Source organism: Schistocerca cancellata, chromosome 2 (genome assembly GCF_023864275.1).
Source record: "Schistocerca cancellata isolate TAMUIC-IGC-003103 chromosome 2, iqSchCanc2.1, whole genome shotgun sequence".
NCBI classification, from domain to species: Eukaryota; Metazoa; Arthropoda; class Insecta; order Orthoptera; family Acrididae; genus Schistocerca; species Schistocerca cancellata.
This window is the reverse complement of record NC_064627.1, coordinates 752,409,221-752,429,133: the sequence shown is the minus strand read 5'-3', so window position 1 is coordinate 752,429,133 and position 19,913 is coordinate 752,409,221. Positions and strand designations below refer to the sequence as shown.

The following is a 19,913-nucleotide window of genomic DNA, read 5'->3' as shown; positions in this document are numbered from 1 at the left end:
GATAGATACATACTCGTGTGGCTCCATTGTGCCTTCCAAAATGACGGGATCATCCAGGGAATGCCACGAAATTATTCCCCACACCATAATGTTTCCCCCTTCGACCTAGACCACGCTGACGATTGTTGCAGGGCCGTACATGACAAAGACTGTCTGTCCCATGGGGCATAAAACGAGATTCATCTGAGAACAGCATCTGTCCCCACTCGATGGACGTCCAGTCGCGGTAATGGCGTGCAGATTCCAGCCTTCGTCGCCGACGAACAGCAGTCAGCGTGTGTGAGTGAACGAGGCGCCTGCTACAGAGACACATAAGCAGCAATGTCAACTGAACAGTCGTTGAAAAGACGCTGTTGGTGGACTCTTGGCTGATGTTGGTAGTGAGTTGCTCAACAGCTGCACGTCTAGTCACTCATACACATCTCCGTAGCCGTCCTTCAAATGGTTCAAATGGCTCTGAGCACTATGGGTCTTAACATCGGAGGTCATCAGTCCCCTAGAACTTAGAACTACTTAAACCTAACTAACCCAAGGACATCACACACATTCACGTCCGAGGCAGGATTCGAACCTGCGACCGTAGCAGTCGCGCGGTTCCGGACTGAAGCGCCTAGAACCGTCGTTCACCCCTGCCGTCTATGGCCCGTGGTATACCAAAGTTGCTTCTGCACCAATTTTGGATAGCACCTTTGCCTTTCGCAGGCAAGTGCTCTACCAACTGAGCTACCCAAGCAGGACGCACGCACCGTCCTCACAGCTTTACTTCTGCAAGTACGTCGTCTCCTACCTTCCAAACTTTACAGTAGCTCTCCTGCGAAACCTGCAAATGGTTTGTTTCAAATGATTCAAATGGCTGTTGTTTAGGCACTATGGAACTTAACTTCTGAGGTCATCAGTCCCCTAGAACTTAGAACTACTTAAACCTAACTAACTTAAGGACATCACACACATCCATGCCCGAGGCAGGATTCGAACCTGCGACCGTAGCGGTCGCGCGGTTCCAGACTGTAGCGCCTAGAACTGCTCGGCCACTCCGGCCGGCCCAAAACTTGCAGAACTAGCACTGTTGAAAGAAAGGATATTGCGGTGACATCTGATCCAGATGTTATAATCTGCCAGGAAGTTTCATATCAGTGCACACTCCGCTGCAGAGTGAAAATCTCATTCTGGAAACATCCCCCAGGCTGTGGCTAAGCCATGTCTCATCAGTATCCTTTCTTTCAGCAGTGCTAGTTCTGCAAGTTTCGCAGGAGAGCTTCTGTAAAGAATGGAAGGTAGGAGACGACGTAGAGGCAGAAGTAAAGCTGTGAGGAAGGTCCGTGAGTCGTGCTTGGGTAGCTCAGTTGGTAGAGCACTCGCCCGCGAAAGGCAATGTTCCCGAGTTCGCGTCTCGGTCCGGCACACAGTTTTAATCTGCCAGGAAGTTTTAAAAATGCTTATTTTTTTATTAACATTATAGACTGGAGGGCTGGCACAATTTTTGTCGTGACGGGGAGCTCTGATGAAAAACGTTTGAGAAATACTGTCGCAGGCAACGGAAAACCTATAAACACGACTGATGCTTTTACTCCCTTTTGAAAATGTGATTTAATGTCACTTTAGGACCTAGCATACTCTTGCCGTAATTCTTTACATTAATTTGGCCCGTTTTGTCGCTGTTACTGATTGTTGCCGTATGAAGTGGCTGTTTGTACCTGTAATGGAATCATGACGATCAGCAAAACGTATGCAGCGACGATAACAGCTAGCGGCCGGGTCTCCTCGCAGGATTGGAGGAAGTCCTGCAGGGGCAGGACGGAGTCGACGTCGAGGTCATGCTGGCGCAGCACGTCGGCCAGTGTCTGGTGGTAGAGCTCCAGCAGCCTCCGGCCGTGCGCTTGCCGCAGGTCTCGCATGGAACTGAGGTGCAGGAAGCTGAGCACATCGTACGCCGGGGGCGCCAGTTTGGCCGTCTGGAAGTCCACCAGCCGCACCGACAGCCCGCCCTGCGCATCCTCTGCGAACAGCATGTTGTTCGGCCACAGGTCTTTGTGGCAGACCACGTTGCGGTACCTGCACGGCAAAGGGAGAGTGGCAAGTGAGTAATGTATGAACGATACCGTGACTAATCACAACGATTGCTTGCAGCTGCCGTGATTAGGGACACCTCTCCAAGTTAAAAGAAAAAAGAAGATTCCACTATAATTTCTAACATTTTAGCAGTATAGCCTACAGGGATTCCAGCACACTTTGTTTACATGATATGTTCTGGGCCATTTTGTTTACATTTGCGACGAAGCCACGCCCTCTATGACGTCATCACATGACAAGTCCCACTCCTCCCCCTCACTCCCTCCTCAGCCAATCACAGTGTAGTATTAAAATGAGGCACCCAAATAAGAATGTAGTTTAAATAAAAACATAAAATAAATCCAAAAAGTTCTGCTTGCACATGATATCTCTCTCACAATGGGTTGGTGCAGTTGATTAATGTGTGATAACTTAGGGACATCTATCCAAATTAAAACCAAAAACAAGATTTCATTGTAATTTCTAACATTTTAGTAGTATAGCCTACAGGGATTCCTGCACACTTTGTTTACATTAGATGTCCTGGCCCTTTTTGTTTACATTTGCGACAAAGCCATGCCCCCTATGATGTCGTCACGTGACATGTCCCGCCCTCCCCCCCCCCCCCTCCATGCACTCTTCTCTCCAGCCAATCACAGTGAAGTATTAAAATAAGGTAACCCAATCAGAATGTAGTTTATATAAATACGTAAAATAAATCTTAAAAAGTACTCCTTGCACATGGCATCTATCTTACAAAGTAATCCACTTGTGTCTACAACGCTCTATTGCATTCTACACACACACACACACACACACACACACACACACACACATGCATCTATTTATTCAAAAATTATGTAAAGGGTATAAAAGGGTGTAACATGAAATATTTTGTAATAATTTACAGGATCCTCAAAAGTATGCTAACACAGTGATTTTTTTGCATCACATTCAAATTAATTTATTCAAAAAACTCTGCAAAGGGTATAATTTTCAGTATTTTTGCCCATGCTCAAAAGTGACCAATAGTTCTGAATATTTTCGCCATATTTGAAAGTAGACTGACGGGAAAAAAATCGCAACACCAAATATTAATTAATCTAGAGTAATGAAATACATTACATTTGTTTGGATAACATATTTAAGTGATTAACCATGCAAGATCACAGGTTAATGTAAGTGCGAGATAAGACAATTAACCTGTGAAATGCTGGCACATAAATAACCGGTGTAACAGCCAGAATGTTAAATGTAAGCTTGCAAACATGCATGCATTGTGTTGTACAGATGTCTGATGTGAGTTTGTGGGAAGGAGTTCCGTGCCTCTTGCACTTGGTCGGCGAATACAGGGGCGGTTAATGCTAGTTGTGGATAACGCTGAAGTTGTCGTCCGATGATGTCCCATATGTGCCCGGCTGGAGACAGATCTGGTGATCGAGCAGGCCAAGGCAACATGCCGACACTCTGTAGAGCATGTTGGGTTATAACATTAGTATGTGGCCGAGTGTTATCCTGTTGGAAAACACCTCCTGGAATGCTGCTCCTGATTGGCAGCTCAACATGTCGAATCACCAGACTACCGTGGTGTACGTGGGATAACCAAAGGAGTGCTCCTGCTGTCACACAAAATCCAGGTGTAGAAAATGGTTCAATGGCTCTGAGCACTAGGGGACTTAACATCTGAGGTCATCAGTCCCCTAGAACTTAGAACTACTTAAACCTAACTAAACTAAGAACATCACACACATCCATGCCCGAGGCAGATTCGAACCTGCGACCGTAGCGGCCGCGCGGTTCCAGACTGAAGCGCCTAGAACCGCTCGGCCACACTGGCCGGCCCAGGTGTAGATTCAATGCATCTAATAACATTCAGACAGGTTGGTTGCATGCCCTCAACTGGTCTCTTTCTAAGCAACACACGGCCATCACTGGCATGAAGACAGAACCAGCTTTCATCAAAAAACACAACAGACCTCCACCTTTCCCTCCAATGAGCTCTCACATGACACCACCGAAGTCGCTATTGGTGATGGTCTGGGGTCAGTGAAACGCACGCTACGGATCGTCTGGCTCTGAGCTGTCCTTGAAATAACCGATTTGTAACAGTTCGTTGTGTCACTGTGGTACCAGTTGCTGCTATAATTGCTGCTACAGATGCAATACAAAACGCCAGAGCCATGTACCGAACACGATGGTCTTCCCTCTCGGTAGTACCACGTGGCCGTCTTCTCGCGACCGTACATTCTCGTGACCACAGCTGCCAGCAGTCCTGCACAGTGGCTACAATCCTGCCAAGTCTTTCAGCCGTATCGCAGAATGAACATCCGGCTTCTCGTAATCCTATTATACGACTTCTTTCAAACTTAGTGAGGTATCGATAATGGCGTCTTTGTCGGTTAAAGGCATTCTTGACTAACATCAGCTCACCACGTCCAATCTCAAGGTACCAAACGCTCACGACCGTAACAGTGTACACATGAAGCAAACCTGATTCACATCCTCATAGTGAGGCTACTACCACAACTTTTATTCAGCTGACACGAAATTTTAATAGATTTTATCTTTCAAATGTAGAAAACGCTTACCAACTTTATGTCACACGTCTCCTTCTTGGTGTTGTGGTCTTTTTCTGTCAGTGTATTTATCCTAAAACTTACGTAAAAGACCACTTGAGTACAAACGAAGCCTTAAATGAATTATTTCCCATGTCTAAAATTTTGTCGGATGTCACAAGGCAGGGAGGCAGCCGTAGGCAAGACTTAACTGACTGGGTATTTTGCTTCTACAATTGTTGTCTTTCTGTGACATCCAGTTAGCATAATACGATGTGCACACCACATTGTAAAACAACACATGGGCACTACAACTTGAAGCACACTTATTGGCGAGAGTAAACAGTGTTATTCCCACTTCAAAAACTTGTCTGACACCAAAGTCAGTCAAACATAATAGTCTCCTCAAATTATTTTACGCATGTATGATGCTTATCGGACAATGGCGTTGCCACAGTGGTCACACTGGTTCGTGGGAGATCACCGAAGTTAAGCACTGTAGGGATTGGATAGCACCTGGATGGGTCAACGTCCGAGTCTGCCAAGTGTTGTCGCAAGCGGTGTGCACTCAGCCCCTCTGAGGCCAATTGAGGAGCTACTTGACTCATATGTAATGACAAGAAAACTGACAACGACTGGGACAGCAGTGTGCTGACCACATGACCCTCCGTACCCGGTGATGCCTAAGAAGTGAGAATGACACAGTGGCCAGTTGGTACTTTTGGACCTTCATGGCCTGTTCAGACTGTGTTTTGTTTGTTTTCTTATGATACTTATCAAGTGTCACAATGTTCTTTCCACGAATAAAAAGTCTGCAAAAATATGTCAGCATCGCAAAAAAGTGTAATACTTTTGTCACGTATTTTATTACAATGCTACTTTAGAAAAGCACACAACGCACGTATTCATCAAATCAGTATCCAGAAACGATTGTGAACTCTAAAGTAAGTACCTCAATGCTGTTTTCACATCTAAACACATGTGGCATGGTAGCCACGCATGTAAACGTCTTACGGAATATCATAACGAGTGTAGCAAATATTCTCCATAAATAGTTAAAAACCAACATTTGCTTATGGAATGTAATTAACAAATTAGTAATACACAGTTTCTGAAGATGACTTTATCTTTAAATACTATTCTGCAAAATTTCAAAACACGAAATGAAGTCAGCTGCTGCTTTATGTTCCAGTTGCTTGTCGTCATCAACAGAAAGCTGAACTGCTAAACGCTCATAATTCGATTAACGAATTGTAGTGCAAAGCATAACAGATCAAAAATTAATTATTTTCCACATCTATGATATTCACCACAATGTTAAGTAAAACCTGCAATTGTCTGCAAAAATGTGTCATTGATTCAAGAAAAGCTCACACATCATGTAGCACAATGTTATTTTCTACATACACACACACATCCCTCAAACTGGTGCCTAAAAAATCGCTGCAGATTCTCCAATTAAGTGCTGCAACGCTATTTACATGACTAAACACGTGCTAAACAGACAGACGACATTATAAGTCAGGCCTAAATGATCGATATTGTAATAGTAACGTGATGAGGCTTATAACTAGAGAAAATACGTACATGTTGCAACACTAGGAAAACTCACAAACAAACAGACATTTTGAATGCAATTAATTAGGTCTACTCTTGGTGTAAGTCACAATACACTCTCAAATTCTATGTTGCTTATCAAGTTTTACAATGCTACCACTTTGTCTAAAATACAAAAGCTGAGAAAAGGTTATACAAATTACTGACATCATCCAACGTTTCTTACTAGCGTTTCACCACCATTTTAGCGGAGAAGAAGATTACATATCACTTGAAATATACAATCGATAATACTGACTGTCAATTATTGACTTTTATTACCGATAATAGTGCCTATATCCGAGACAGTGTAAGATGACACCTGACAGCCAGCAGTTCTGTTGCCAGCTCTCAACTGTAAATGGCTGTAGGTGAAAACATAGCCATCTATTGAGCTGTGAAATAGTGCGGCGTTGCTATAAAGACGTTTACAAAATCGAATTACGTGATCGGTTAAGGTAGGCACGTGAAGCTGACATGCCCAGTGCACCGCAGCTGTCAGAGACCAACCAGCACTGACTTAACTATAATCGAGATTAAGCACAAAACGAACTGCTTTTATATTCACCAATCGGAACTGCAGTCCCAAGGCACTCTAAAACGTTGGCAGACTGTATTTGCTGTAATCAGCTACTAAATAACACCTACTTGTAATAAAAACACGTGACATAAAACACCACACACACACACACACACACACACATATATATATATATATATATATATATATATATATATATATATATATATATATATATATACGCATCCCAAAATATCCGAACTTCGTTTAAGGAAGGAAGAAGGTGTTATTATTACGATTTATCACTTCAACTGGGCAACTTTTCCAATGTTTACACGCAACATGAAGAAAGATAGTGACAGAGACGTTATATCTTCAACGAGGGTGACAGAGTCTATATCTCGAAAGCAATATTATTTGTCATATATCAAGTACAAAAAACATATGTAGGTTGTACATAAAAGTAAAACTGTTAGATTTTGAGCACAAAACACACTCTAGAGGCACGACGGACCTCCATAATATATATCTTCATATCTGTATAGTCTGCATTATTTATTAAAATTTTCACAGATTGCCTATTGGCACTAATGATAAAAACTTTTAGATTATGTAGCACTTGTTTACAATGCAAATTCGATTGCTGTACGACACATTGCAAACACTATCGACCTTAAAACTAACTATGTCGATTGCTACGTTGTGTGTATAACTTATTAACATATACACAGCTCACTTTGTGATATTAATCAAACAAATTATAGTGTTGTAGATAACGGTAGTTTGATCTCAGTACTACACATTAAATTTATCTAAATACGTAAAAACTGGCTGCAGACTCGGTCGTTTCCGTTACAGGGACCCTTACCTCAGAAAAGTTTGAACGTCGTAACGGAATCACCCTGTACATACATACATTTACAGGCGTCGGCGCCTGTAACTTTGACGCTCTGTAGCGTCGTTGGATGACGTTTCCGGACATACATTCCTATTCTAAATGATATGTGCTCACTACCTTCTATAAGTTCTACAAGTTTGTAATGGGAATTTCCGGACACCTAGTCTCAGTGATGAGAGCACGAGAAAAGTACTGGAGGAGTAGCAATGACAGGGGCTAAGCGGCGCTGTAATCGGGGGTGCAGTGCAGTAACTGAAGAAAATTGTAAGGTAATAACTAACAGAATAAGAAACAAATGTAAACCACCATAGAGAAAAAATGTACGCAATCGTAGTGCAGGATATATAAAATCAAAAACTGCGTTTGGAGGCATAAAGGCTCATAGGCGCAAGCGCAGTACAATAAAAATGAAATTCGTAAATCAGTAACAACTGAAAATGTTGATGATAAACATAAAATTAAAATAAAAGAGTGAGAATACAAATAAAGTACAATACAATATATATGATAAATAACTATGGCCCTGGTTGTAAAAGAAGAAGGGGAACAAAAAAGTCATAAAATCTTTAAAAATGGGAAACATAGAATCTTAGAAAACTTGATCTTTACTGGTCAGCTGTTCATTAAGCAACAAATCCTTCGTAATGGACAAACGTTTATCGACTTCGAACTCTTCAAGAAGGTTCAGTCTCTTCCATTTGGGAGCGTGTTGTAAAACCATTAGTTTTCCAAGCGTGAGTGGTTGTTGCCCACTGAATTTGACATGTTGTGCGAAGGCGGAATAATGTTTAACTTGCCATTTCCTTGTTAGTAGATGTTCCTGAAACCCATACCCTTCCAGTCTGGCCAATGTAAGCTGCTTGAAAATCATATGTCTCAAGTTTACATACGCCAGATCTTTTCAGGGATACTCATTGTAAATATACTGAAATTAAATTTTGCTATAACTGGTAAACACTATTCTTACATTTTGACACCGAGTACTTTTAGCTAGAACTTCGTAAATTTGCGGTTCTAAGATACAAGGCTACGAGTAGTTCCTTCTTAACCTGGCAATGCTTTTTGTATATGTAATTTGCCAATGTTGGAGGAGCTGTTGACATTATTAAATACGATATATTTACGATTTTCCAATTCCTTTGCGGTGGATTCTGAGCTAAGAGGAATTTCAGTAGTAAGATGTGTCACAAATCTTAAGTAACACATCTTGTACTTATGAGAATGACATGACGTGGCAGTATAGCTGAGTCGTTTGTAGAACTCTTACGTTGAATGTCAAATCTGATTATTAGCGAGGGAAAGTTGCAGATCGAGGGAGCTGAGAATACCTTTGTTATGCGTAACTTCGTGTGTAAAGGTAATTTTATTACGCAGGCTGTTAAACTCTTGTACCAGAAGAGTGATGTCAGATTCTTACCCGTCGGAAACAATGATTATGCCACCCACATATCGCCTATAAAAGTGATTTTTTTGAGATAGTGGATGTACAGTGTAACCTCCCCACAAAAATTTTTAAAGGAAATGACAATATTTAATAAAAATGGGAGCCATGCGTAACCTCCCTAGCAATTAAATATAATGACAACAAAAATGTGAGAATCGCAATCTGACCCAACTATAAGCTCCTCACAAAAAATGAAAGTCGTTTTGTACTCACATCCTGTCTTTGTCTGATATATTTTGTACTCGGTGCATGTGCACAACATTTAATTTATGTACTAAATTTGAATATTCTGTAAATTGTAAAAATTTCATGCGATGGCAAGTCCAAATGACTCACCATCGCTGCCAAATTTTTGCCCCCCCCAGTGGAGGGTTATGAAACACGTATGTAACATAGCAGCGATGGTGAGGCACGTTAAAATCTTTGACCAGAGAGCCTATTTTCGTGGTTAGTCTGCGCTTGACCGCGCGAGTATTGCAAGCAGTTCGGCAGTAGTCGTAGTGGAGTACAGTAGTAGTCGTCATGTAGAGCAGTACAGTGGTAGTCGTCGTGAAGTACGCTAGTAGTCGTCATGCAGAGCGGTCGGTCAGTAGTAGCAGCCCAGTGCGGTTGTGTGATGTAGTCTGTCGGCAATTCTGGTCAAGATGCTGAATGAGGTATATTGTTAATTAAGGTAATCATCAGATAATGTAAAGTTTATTTATGGTAATTAATTTCCAACAAGTGCCCCAATAATAATTTTGATTTCAAAAGCAATTTTAGAAAAAAAAATTTATTTAATTGAATTAACGATTTTATTCCACTTCCCTTAAAGACAAATTTCAGTTAAATTACAAAAAAAAGAATTTTATTATTTGCAATGCAGTTCCTCCAAGCTGTGCGCAAGAATAAGAGCAGAAATGTGACTAGCAGTTACAATGAGGTAAGAATTTAATTCTGATTTTTGTACAGGGCCAAAGACCGATATTTCGGTTTAATTGAAATTTCATTATCACTGAGATTTTCTTATCACTGAATTGTTTTTTCATTATTTTTGCGGAAGCTTACACCAGAGTCAGATTGCGATTCTCACATTTTTATTGTCATTATATTTAATTGCTAGGGAGGTTACGCTTGGCTCCCATTTTTTATTAAATATTGTCATTTCTTTTAAAATTTTTGTGGGGAGGTTAATGATAATTAAGATATAACACACACCAGTTGACTTTGACATTTTTGCCTTATGATATCTCAAGATCGTGACTATTTTACATTTTTTGCTGCTGCATTGTGATATTCTGTGTACATTTTTGCATTTGAACACTGTCTTTTTTTTCTTTTTTTTCATATTACGTTTTCTGTTATGGTATGCTGTATGCTTAATTATGTTATCATACACCAGTCATTATTTAGTGAGTATATGACGTAAATGCAAGACATTAATCTTTGTTCATCAATTTCAGAAAGAAATGATGCGTGTAAGAAATAAATTCAACAGAAATGGGAATTTCACCTACGGAATAAACGATAGAAGATGCAATAACTTTATGAGGAAGAGTAAATGGATCAGGATTAACAAGCATTAACAAGAATATACTATACTCATCGTAGAATAGCAGTCTTAACTAATTTTTTCTTTCAGAATACAAGGTGATTGATGCAGGCTGTCGGACAGAACTACACATCTTAGTTTTAGTGATGAAATATGCTAGAGATAAGGAATAGTTGTGTAATGAGTAATGAAGTGATTTTTTGCAGATGATAATGAGTGATGATGAATAATGATGAAGAGTGTGCTACTATGGATAATGAAGTTTTTCTTTACAGGTGATGATAATGATGGAGTTATGAATAATGAAGTGATGAATAATGAAGTTTTTTTCTTTACAGATGAGGATAATGTTGAAGTTATGTATTTATGCTACGTAGTTATTTAAGTATTTGTTGCAGTTTGTTTTGACAGCAGGCGTTATATTGCATAGTAGGATGACGGAAAGTTTTGGAAAGGACAGCTATGGAACACATTTTATACACATTTCACTACTTGTTAATTCGAAGTTCACTACTTTTCAACATAGTGTGCGTTTCTTCTTTCAGGTCAATAATCCATTTTGTATTTTTTCCAGGAGAAGTTTTTCGTGATACATACTAAACCTGTTACTTATTATACCTGTTCTAGTACTTGCATTTATATTTTTTTACCCATTTGTGTTTATCATTTATAAATGTGATCACATATACTGCCTTGTTACATAACCTTGCTACAGCTGACTCATGACGAATGACGTTACACATTTTTCATTTACAGGAACAACCCAGAACCAATTTTTTTTCTTTTTCTCTTCGTGCTTTCCCTTATAATAACTCCACTGTTTATTGTAATGAGACTACTTATAATGCCCATGATTATTAATGCTATGACTGTAATTAGCTGATTTTTAATAATGACTTCGTAATGATCTGAATGTCACTCAATGAATTGTTATTACCTCTTAATGATCTGAATAATACTGAATGAGGAACAATGTTTTATACTATTCGATACTTGATGGCCACTGAGTGCCAATAATTAATGTCACTCAATGAATTATGTTGTTAATTATGCCATTAATTAGCTCTTGTTTTCAATGTTGATACTTTGTAACTGAAAAGAATGCGATTGCTTCATAATGCTTTGTAATTAGGAGAAGGCTAGTGATTAATACTATTGGAATGACCAATGATTAATTAACTATGGTATACTTTGTAACTGGAAAAGAATGCGATTATTTAATAATGCTTTGTAACTAGGAAAAGAAGGATACTGATTCTATGTAAAACAATTAATGAACATTTTTCTGTAAAATAACAAATAATTAATTAACGATGCCATACTTTGTAATTGGAAAAGAATGCGATTGCTTCATAATGCTTTGTAATTAGGAGAAGGCTAGTGATTAATACTATTGGAATGACCAATGATTAATTAACTATGGTATACTTTGTAACTGGAAAAGAATGCGATTATTTAATAATGCTTTGTAACTAGGAAAAGAAGGATACTGATTCTATGTAAAACAATTAATGAACATTTTTCTGTAATACTACATACTTGGTACAGAAATGTTCAATCACTGGGCTATGAATGCCCCAAACTACTAATGAAGACTGTAATTGTCAATATTATGTGACTTAATGTCCTTCACCTCATGAGCTAACTACCTTGAATTACTGCAATGTCCATTTGTCCTGTCTATCCTAGTGATCATGGAGCACTATCTTTGGTTTTGCACTAATTCTACGTTGGTGTGCCTTGTAAGAGCGTGGTGTTGACACGACATGCTGTCCACCACCGTGAGCGATGAAGACGTTATTACGGTCCCACTGTTTGGTGTACCTAGTGTACTGCCAAAATGAGAACATGGAACATTAGTACAACAGTTCAGTGTCTTGGCTACACTGATAAATTCTGATGGGAAAAGAACTTCAAATTGTGTCACTTGGTGTTGTACTTCTGTGGAAAGATATGGACTTTCAGAACAGCTGTGTGCAATATAAAGTGCTACAACCATGATGCAATCCTCCCTTTCCTATCCTAATTCTTGTCACATAGTGAAAATCATTTTTTTGCTAACATTATTTATGTTCATGGGTTATACATTTTTTTTTGATTCGCTGAACTCCAGTGCGAGTACACTTATGTCACTTGTCGATATGATTTTTGCCATTATGTTTATTTATTGCAAAAATGCCTAATACATTTTTTCGATTTATTCTCAAGGACAGTATGTGCACTCTTGTCTTTTATATTGTATATACATTTTTTTTATTTTAGTATTTTATTTTAATGATATGTTCTGAACTACAGTGCATGTGCCCTTATGTTGTGTGTTAAAATGTTTTCTACTGAACTTCAGTGCCTGTGCATTTTCAATATGATTTGTACTCATTCTGTATATTCAATACCTCAGTACGTATGCACTTATGTCATTTGTTACTAATTGTATATACATTTCGTAAATTGCTAATATGTTCTCAACTCCAGTGCGAGTACACTCATGTCACTTATCAACACGATTTTCTGCCATTCTGTTTATTTGTTCTGAAAATGCTAAAGAATTTTTTCAGTGCGTGTGCACTTTGCTATCTGTCACATAATTTGTATATACAGTTTTCTGATTTACTACTATGTTTTGTATTCACATCCTGTCTTTGTCTGATATATTTTGTACTCGGTGCATGTGCACAACATTTAATTCATGTACTACATCTAAATATTCTGTAAATTGTAAAAATTTCTTGCGATGGCAAGTCCAAATGACTCACCATCGCTGCCAAATTTTTGCCCCCCCAGTGGAGGGTTATGAAACACGTATGTAACATAGCAGCGATGGTGAGGCACGTTAAAATCTTTGACCAGAGAGCCTATAATCGTGGTTAGTCTGCGCTTGACCGCGCGAGTGTTGCGAGCGGTTCGGTTGTAATCGTGGTGCAGTACATTAGTAGTAGTGCAGTTCGGCAGTAGTCGTTGAGAGCAGTTCTGTAGTAGTCGTCATGCAGAGCGGTCGGTCAGTAGTAGCAGCCCAGTGCGGTTGTGTGATGTGGTCTGTCGGCAACACTGGTCAAGATGCTGAATGAGGTATATTGTTAATTAAGGTAATCATCAGATAATGTAAAGTTTATTTATTGTAATTAATTTCCAACAAGTGCCCCAATAATAATTTTGATGTCAAAAGCAACTTTACAAAAAAAAATTTATTTAATTGAATTAACGATTTCATTCCACTTCCCTTAAAGACAAATTTCAGTTAAATTACAAAAAAAAAAAGGAATATTATTATTTGCAATGCAGTTCCTCCAAGCTGTGCGCAAGAATAAGAGCAGAAATTTGACTAGCAGTTACAATGAGGTAAGAATTTAATTCTGATTTGCACAGGGTCAAAGACCGATATTTCGGTTTAATTGAAATTTCATTATCACTGAGATTTTCTTATCACTGAATGGACTTTCATTTTTTGTGAGGAGCTTATAGTTGGGTCAGATTGCGATTCTCACATTTTTGTTGTCATTATATTTAATTGCTAGGGAGGTTACGCATGGCTCCCATTTTTATTAAATATTGTCATTTCCTTTAAAAATTTTTGTGGGGAGGTTACACTAGTGTAATGAAAGTCCATTCAGTGATAAGAAAATCTCAGTGATAATGAAATTTCAATTAAACCGAAATATCGGTCTTTGACCCTGTGCAAATCAGAATTAAATTCTTACCTCATTGTAACTGCTAGTCAAATTTCTGCTCTTATTCTTGCGCACAGCTTGGAGGAACTGCATTGCAAATAATAATATTCCTTTTTTTTTTTTTTGTAATTTAACTGAAATTTGTCTTTAAGGGAAGTGGAATGAAATCGTTAATTCAATTAAATAAATTTTTTTTTGTAAAGTTGCTTTTGACATCAAAATTATTATTGGGGCACTTGTTGGAAATTAATTACAATAAATAAACTTTACATTATCTGATGATTACCTTAATTAACAATATACCTCATTCAGCATCTTGACCAGTGTTGCCGACAGACCACATCACACAACCGCCCTGGGCTGCTACTACTGACCGACCGCTCTGCATGACGACTACTACAGAACTGCTCTCAACGACTACTGCCGAACTGCACTACTACTAATGTACTGCACCACGATTACAACCGAACCGCTCGCAACACTCACGCAGTCAAGCGCAGACTAACCACGATTATAGGCTCTCTGTTCAAAGATTTTAACGTGCCTCACCATCGCTGCTATGTTACATACGTGTTTCAACAGGAAAAATAATTGCGTTCCGGCCGCCTCTCAGGGGATACAGTAGGTAGGAGAGGTAGAGTTCCGCGCTGTGGTCCCAGGCGGGCCAAGGTTTGTCCCAAAGCCTTTGAAACACGATGTATATTATGCACTCATGTTCAGAAAAAAAACAGAACATCTCGAACAAGTAATGATAGGACGTTGATATTCACAGGAAATGTACATTAGTATTTTCTGCAGAAATCATTAGCATTTGAACCATTTCAGCCCGCGGGTTCATGGTCAACATCGATATCGTGGAGCAACACCACCTACCAGTAAAATGTGCCTGGGGCTCTCGTTGTCCCTTTAAAGCGAAGGCAATGGATCAGTGTGACTTGAGCAAACATGCAGGATGCCTCGTAGATGAATACGCGAACCGCATCGTCAAATCAGTGAGTCTGAAAGAGGGCGCATTATTGGTATGAGAGAATATGATACGTCCATCAGGGAAACTGCTGCTCGCGTGGGACGAAATGTTTCGGTGGTGCAACGGGTGTGTGCCGAATGGTTCACGGAAGGCCGTAGAACGCGACGAGATGGGTCAGGCCGCACCATCCAAACCACCTCCTGAGAAAATCGACACCTCATCTGAATGGCATTGCAGGAGAGACCTGAGTCCTCCTCGGCTCTGGAGCATCAGTGGAAGAGTGTAACACATGGTAAACTGCCAAGGGCGACAGTCCGTCGCCTTAAATTACTGCATGGCCTACGTCGTCCACTTCTACGCGTATCTCTGACGAATGTGCAGGAACATGCTAGACGGCAACGGTGTATGGAACGACGCCACGGGGGACAGGAAAGGCATCAGACAGTGTTTTTGGACGAATCAAGATTCTGTTTATCTGAATCATTTTTGTTCGCAGCAGACAGGGGGAGTGGCATCACAGTGACTGCATTCGCACAAGACATACAGCGCCAACTCTAGGTCTCATGGTGTGGGGTACTATTGGGTACAGCCACAAATTAGAGTTGGTGCGTATCCATGGCACTGTAACCAGTGTGACTTCCTTAAATGACATCCCGCGACCCATAATTACACCCTTTTGCCTGACGCCCCAGATGACATTTTTCATCAAGACAATGCACGGCCACATGTTGCTACCCTAACAAGTGCCTTCTTGGTGTCATAGGATGTCAGCCGTTTGCCTTGGCCCTCCAGATCACCAGACTTGTTGACAATCAGAAATGTGTGGGATATGGGGAAATGACAGCTGCAGTGCTGTGACCCACTGGCAACCACTACACATGAACTTTGGAACCAGGCAAATGCAGTATGGATGGCTATACCACAGGACGCCATTCGCTCCTTGTTCGCGTCGATACCTCCTTTCATGGAACAAGTTATCAGGCCTAAGGCAGACCCTGTGCCTACTAGGCAACAGGAGACATGCTGAACCGAGGTGATTGAAATGCTGATCACTTCTGCAGAACATACTAATGTACATGTCATGTGAATATGGGCGTTCAACCTCCAGTCGTTCAAGAAGTTCTGTTTTTTTTTCTGAATATGAGTGTATATTGAAGTCTTCTGCTGTGTTTTTCCGTCTGTACGTGAATGCTAATTTGAAGAACTACTGTAGGAATTTTGATACGGTTTTCACGAATAGAGAGACTGATTCACGAGGAAGGCTTGTGTGTATAATTTATTACCACTACGCCAGACAAGTCGTCCAACTGGAAATTTTTAATGCTAGCAGTGCGAAGCCGGGGCGGGACGCTAGTTATTTTGTAATACCGTGCATCCTATCTATTACCCTTTTCGTAGAAGGAAGCGACATGTGCCCACTTGCAGACACAAGGGATTATTCGTTACGCATTCCATTCTTAATAGATATGAGTTATAGCTAGAGCTGTGCACTACCAATGGGTTTGGTACACTACATAAAGAAGTCGTTAATGGTACTGTTACCAGTAGTATTGGTAGCACTGATAGGAAAAGAAAGATAAATGAATGTGTAAGAGAGAAACTGGGAAACGACGGCTTCTCTTTGGATCTTGTTTCTGTATTTCTTTGTTTTGCACATAATTGGAACCATTCAGTGTTAGTCCATTGTGTATTTTATATCATTACTGCGTATAAATTGCATTTTTAAGTAATAAAAATTAGTTGATCGCGTAACTCCTACGTTTTTATGTAACCAAAGCAATTACTTTCGATGTATGTACAGTTTATATGCACAAACGTAATATACATAATTACTGTTGTATTTTGTATTCAAAAGATCAAAGGCGGAAGCCTCTATTTGTTATTGATAAAAGCGAAAACTTTTTATGAATATCTTTTACAAAAGTTCGACGAAGCGATGTTTGATATATTTTTGTTCTGAGTCGTTTTTGTTTTCCCTTTTTCTGAGGGAATTGCGTTTTCTAGTGCTAAATCATAAATCTGTAATCTTTTCTTTATGTTTACTACAACATCCGTCTGTTTCACATTACAGATTTATAATTTTCGAATGGCACCGGAATCAAACATTGACAAGAACAGTTTTGTCAACGAGCTTGCCGCAGCGGTAACAGCGGTTCCTGTCAGATAACCGAAGTTAAGCGCTGTCGGGCTGGGCCAGCACTTGGATGGGTGACCATCTGGTCTTCCGAGCGCTGTTGGCAAGCGGGGTGCACTCAGCACTTGTGAGGCAAACTGAGGAACTACTTGATTGAGAAGTAGCGGTTACGGTCTCAGAAAATGATATACGGCCGGGAGAGCGGTGTTTTAACCACATGCCCCTCCATATCCGCATCCAATGATGCCTGTGGAGCCGGCCGGAGTGGCCGAGCGGTTAAAGGCGCTACAGTCTGGAACCGCACGACCGCTACGGTCGCAGGTTCGAATCCTGCCTCGGGCATGGATGTGTGTGATGTCCTATGTCCTTAGGTTAGTTATGTTTAAGTAGTTCTAAGTTGTAGGGGACTTACGACCACAGAAGTTGAGTCCCATAGTGCTCAGAGCCATTTGAACCATTTTTGATGCCTGTGGGTTCAGGATGACACGGCGGCCGGTCGGTACCGTTGGGCTTTCCAAGGCCTGTTCGGACGGAGTTTAGTTTAGTTTTAAGTTCAGTTTTACTATAAATACTGTTTATTTTTAAGTAACAAGCAGGAGGACAACTAAGTAGAACAAAAATGTTCTATAGATCATGCAGTACTTACATCGTCACTCAGTTTCTAGACGGTTTACCGCTTCTGGTTTTTAGGGGTGTTTAGGAAGACACTGATCGCAATGTAAAGAAAGAGTTCATTATGAGGTAACGCCTGGTACACAACACACGTATCGCACAGGTAACGCGCTTACGGCCTTCACTGACCAAAGATACTAGGAAACCTACCGTAGTCTACGCTTACTTATGATAGTCTAAGGTAGCCTAAGGTAGTTTTACAACTTTAGCTACTAGAGAAGCTAATTATATTGTGTTTTCAAAGGTTCTAAGATCTATTTTGTCCATTTGGAAGTCTTTGTGGCGTTCCAGGATGGCTACGGTGGTATCCTCTAGCGTGGATACATTTTTAATCGCAGAATTTAGAATATCTGCTGTATTTTTGATGACTTCCGTCTACTGAATTTGTACATGACCGGAACTTCCTAAAATATTCTGAGGAATCTCCCACCAGGCTCTGACTGAAACTTATTATAAACTTCACGTTTGCCCATGCTTACCGATGCATGGGATGCTATTAAGTTGCAATTTCCATTGCAAAGAGACTACGATAGTCTCTGTTTCTGCAACATCATACGATTAGTTAGTATTGCTGAACCACCACGTACCTTTGCAGTATTTTGTTACTTTACTCTGGACGCACTGATTCACATTGTATTTCACAACACCTGCAGCTGATCATTGTTCCTGTAACAGTATCCAGGTAGTTAATATCTGTCTCATTAATGATGTTTCTATAGAAGACAGGGTCTGTTTGTAATGCGTAGAGAACTGTCTTAGGATATACAGCGTTATCTAGAGAAACTCGAGTGTAATCATGAGAGCAGTAATGTGTGGCGAGGTGTGAGAGAGGGGCTATTCCTCTGATGTAAACCAACAGAATACTAAGCGCTAATAATAACCTCTCATAGTTGGGATTATTTTTCTTCACAGAAAGTTAATATCATTGGATAAGAAACAAAGAAATCTTGAGTACGTTGAAGACAAGAATTTATGGGCAGAAATGACAAAGATATATGCATCAGTATTAAAACTGTATATTTCGATATTATTGCTTCGATTCTTGTTCTGTCACTTTCGTACATTCAGTGTAAGTGTCTGCACTGGTGATGATGATGATGATGATGATTAGTGGTTTAGGAAACTAAACGTCGAGGTTATCAGCGGTCTTGCATGAAATAGGTAGAGACGAGGGTGATGAAAATCTATTAAAATCACAATAAATATTAAAAATAAGCTGTATAAACAAAAATTTAAAATATAATACTGACATGTTGATATTCATAAAAGACCAAACATAAAATGCAGATAAACCACAAGAGAATAACGAGACAAGATCAGGGATAAAACAGAAGTAAAGTTACGCCGGAAGTGAATCAAATAATTAAATAAATACTTAGAAATAATGGGTCACTAAGCTACTCTGCGTTACATTAAAGTCTCACACCTAGTATTATGGGAAGGAATCCTGACATCACACAAAACCTTAAAATGCCAATCACATTCGCCTGATTATCAGTTGCAACAGAGCGTAGGTCCTATGTGTGACCTAGATATGCCCTATGGTCAACACATAAAACATACTCAATTTAAATATGTTGCACTGACAGCTGTGATACATATCAGTGACACAATGGTAGTTCCTCGTGGCGGAAGAGACAACCATGTGTCAATGGCCAATGTCTCTCTCTGACCCTTGTAATGACTACTTCTTCAGGGCGTAGTGATAGCAAGGAGACAAGATCGTACTGAATGTTTCACTGACCACAGCCTATTACTCCCCACTTCCAACCATAGAACCTCCCCCCAACACATGGTCTTCTGGGTAACGTACGTTGTAACAGCCTGCAGGGTGACTGAACAGAGAGCAGGAGGTAGAATGGAGCAAGCCATCTTGACAACC

At 40.0% G+C, this 19,913-nt stretch overlaps 1 protein-coding gene across 1 annotated transcript in view; it reads right to left on the bottom strand.

The window, feature by feature from the left end:
* The window catches only part of LOC126158250 (uncharacterized), a 62,914-nt gene that overhangs the window by 3,792 nt on the left and 39,209 nt on the right, over nt 1-19,913 (bottom strand). Inside the window, exon 2 of the mRNA XM_049916429.1 lies at nt 1,695-2,052. Within this exon, the coding sequence (XP_049772386.1) occupies nt 1,695-2,052 (358 nt within the window). The remainder of the gene's footprint in view (nt 1-1,694; nt 2,053-19,913) is intronic.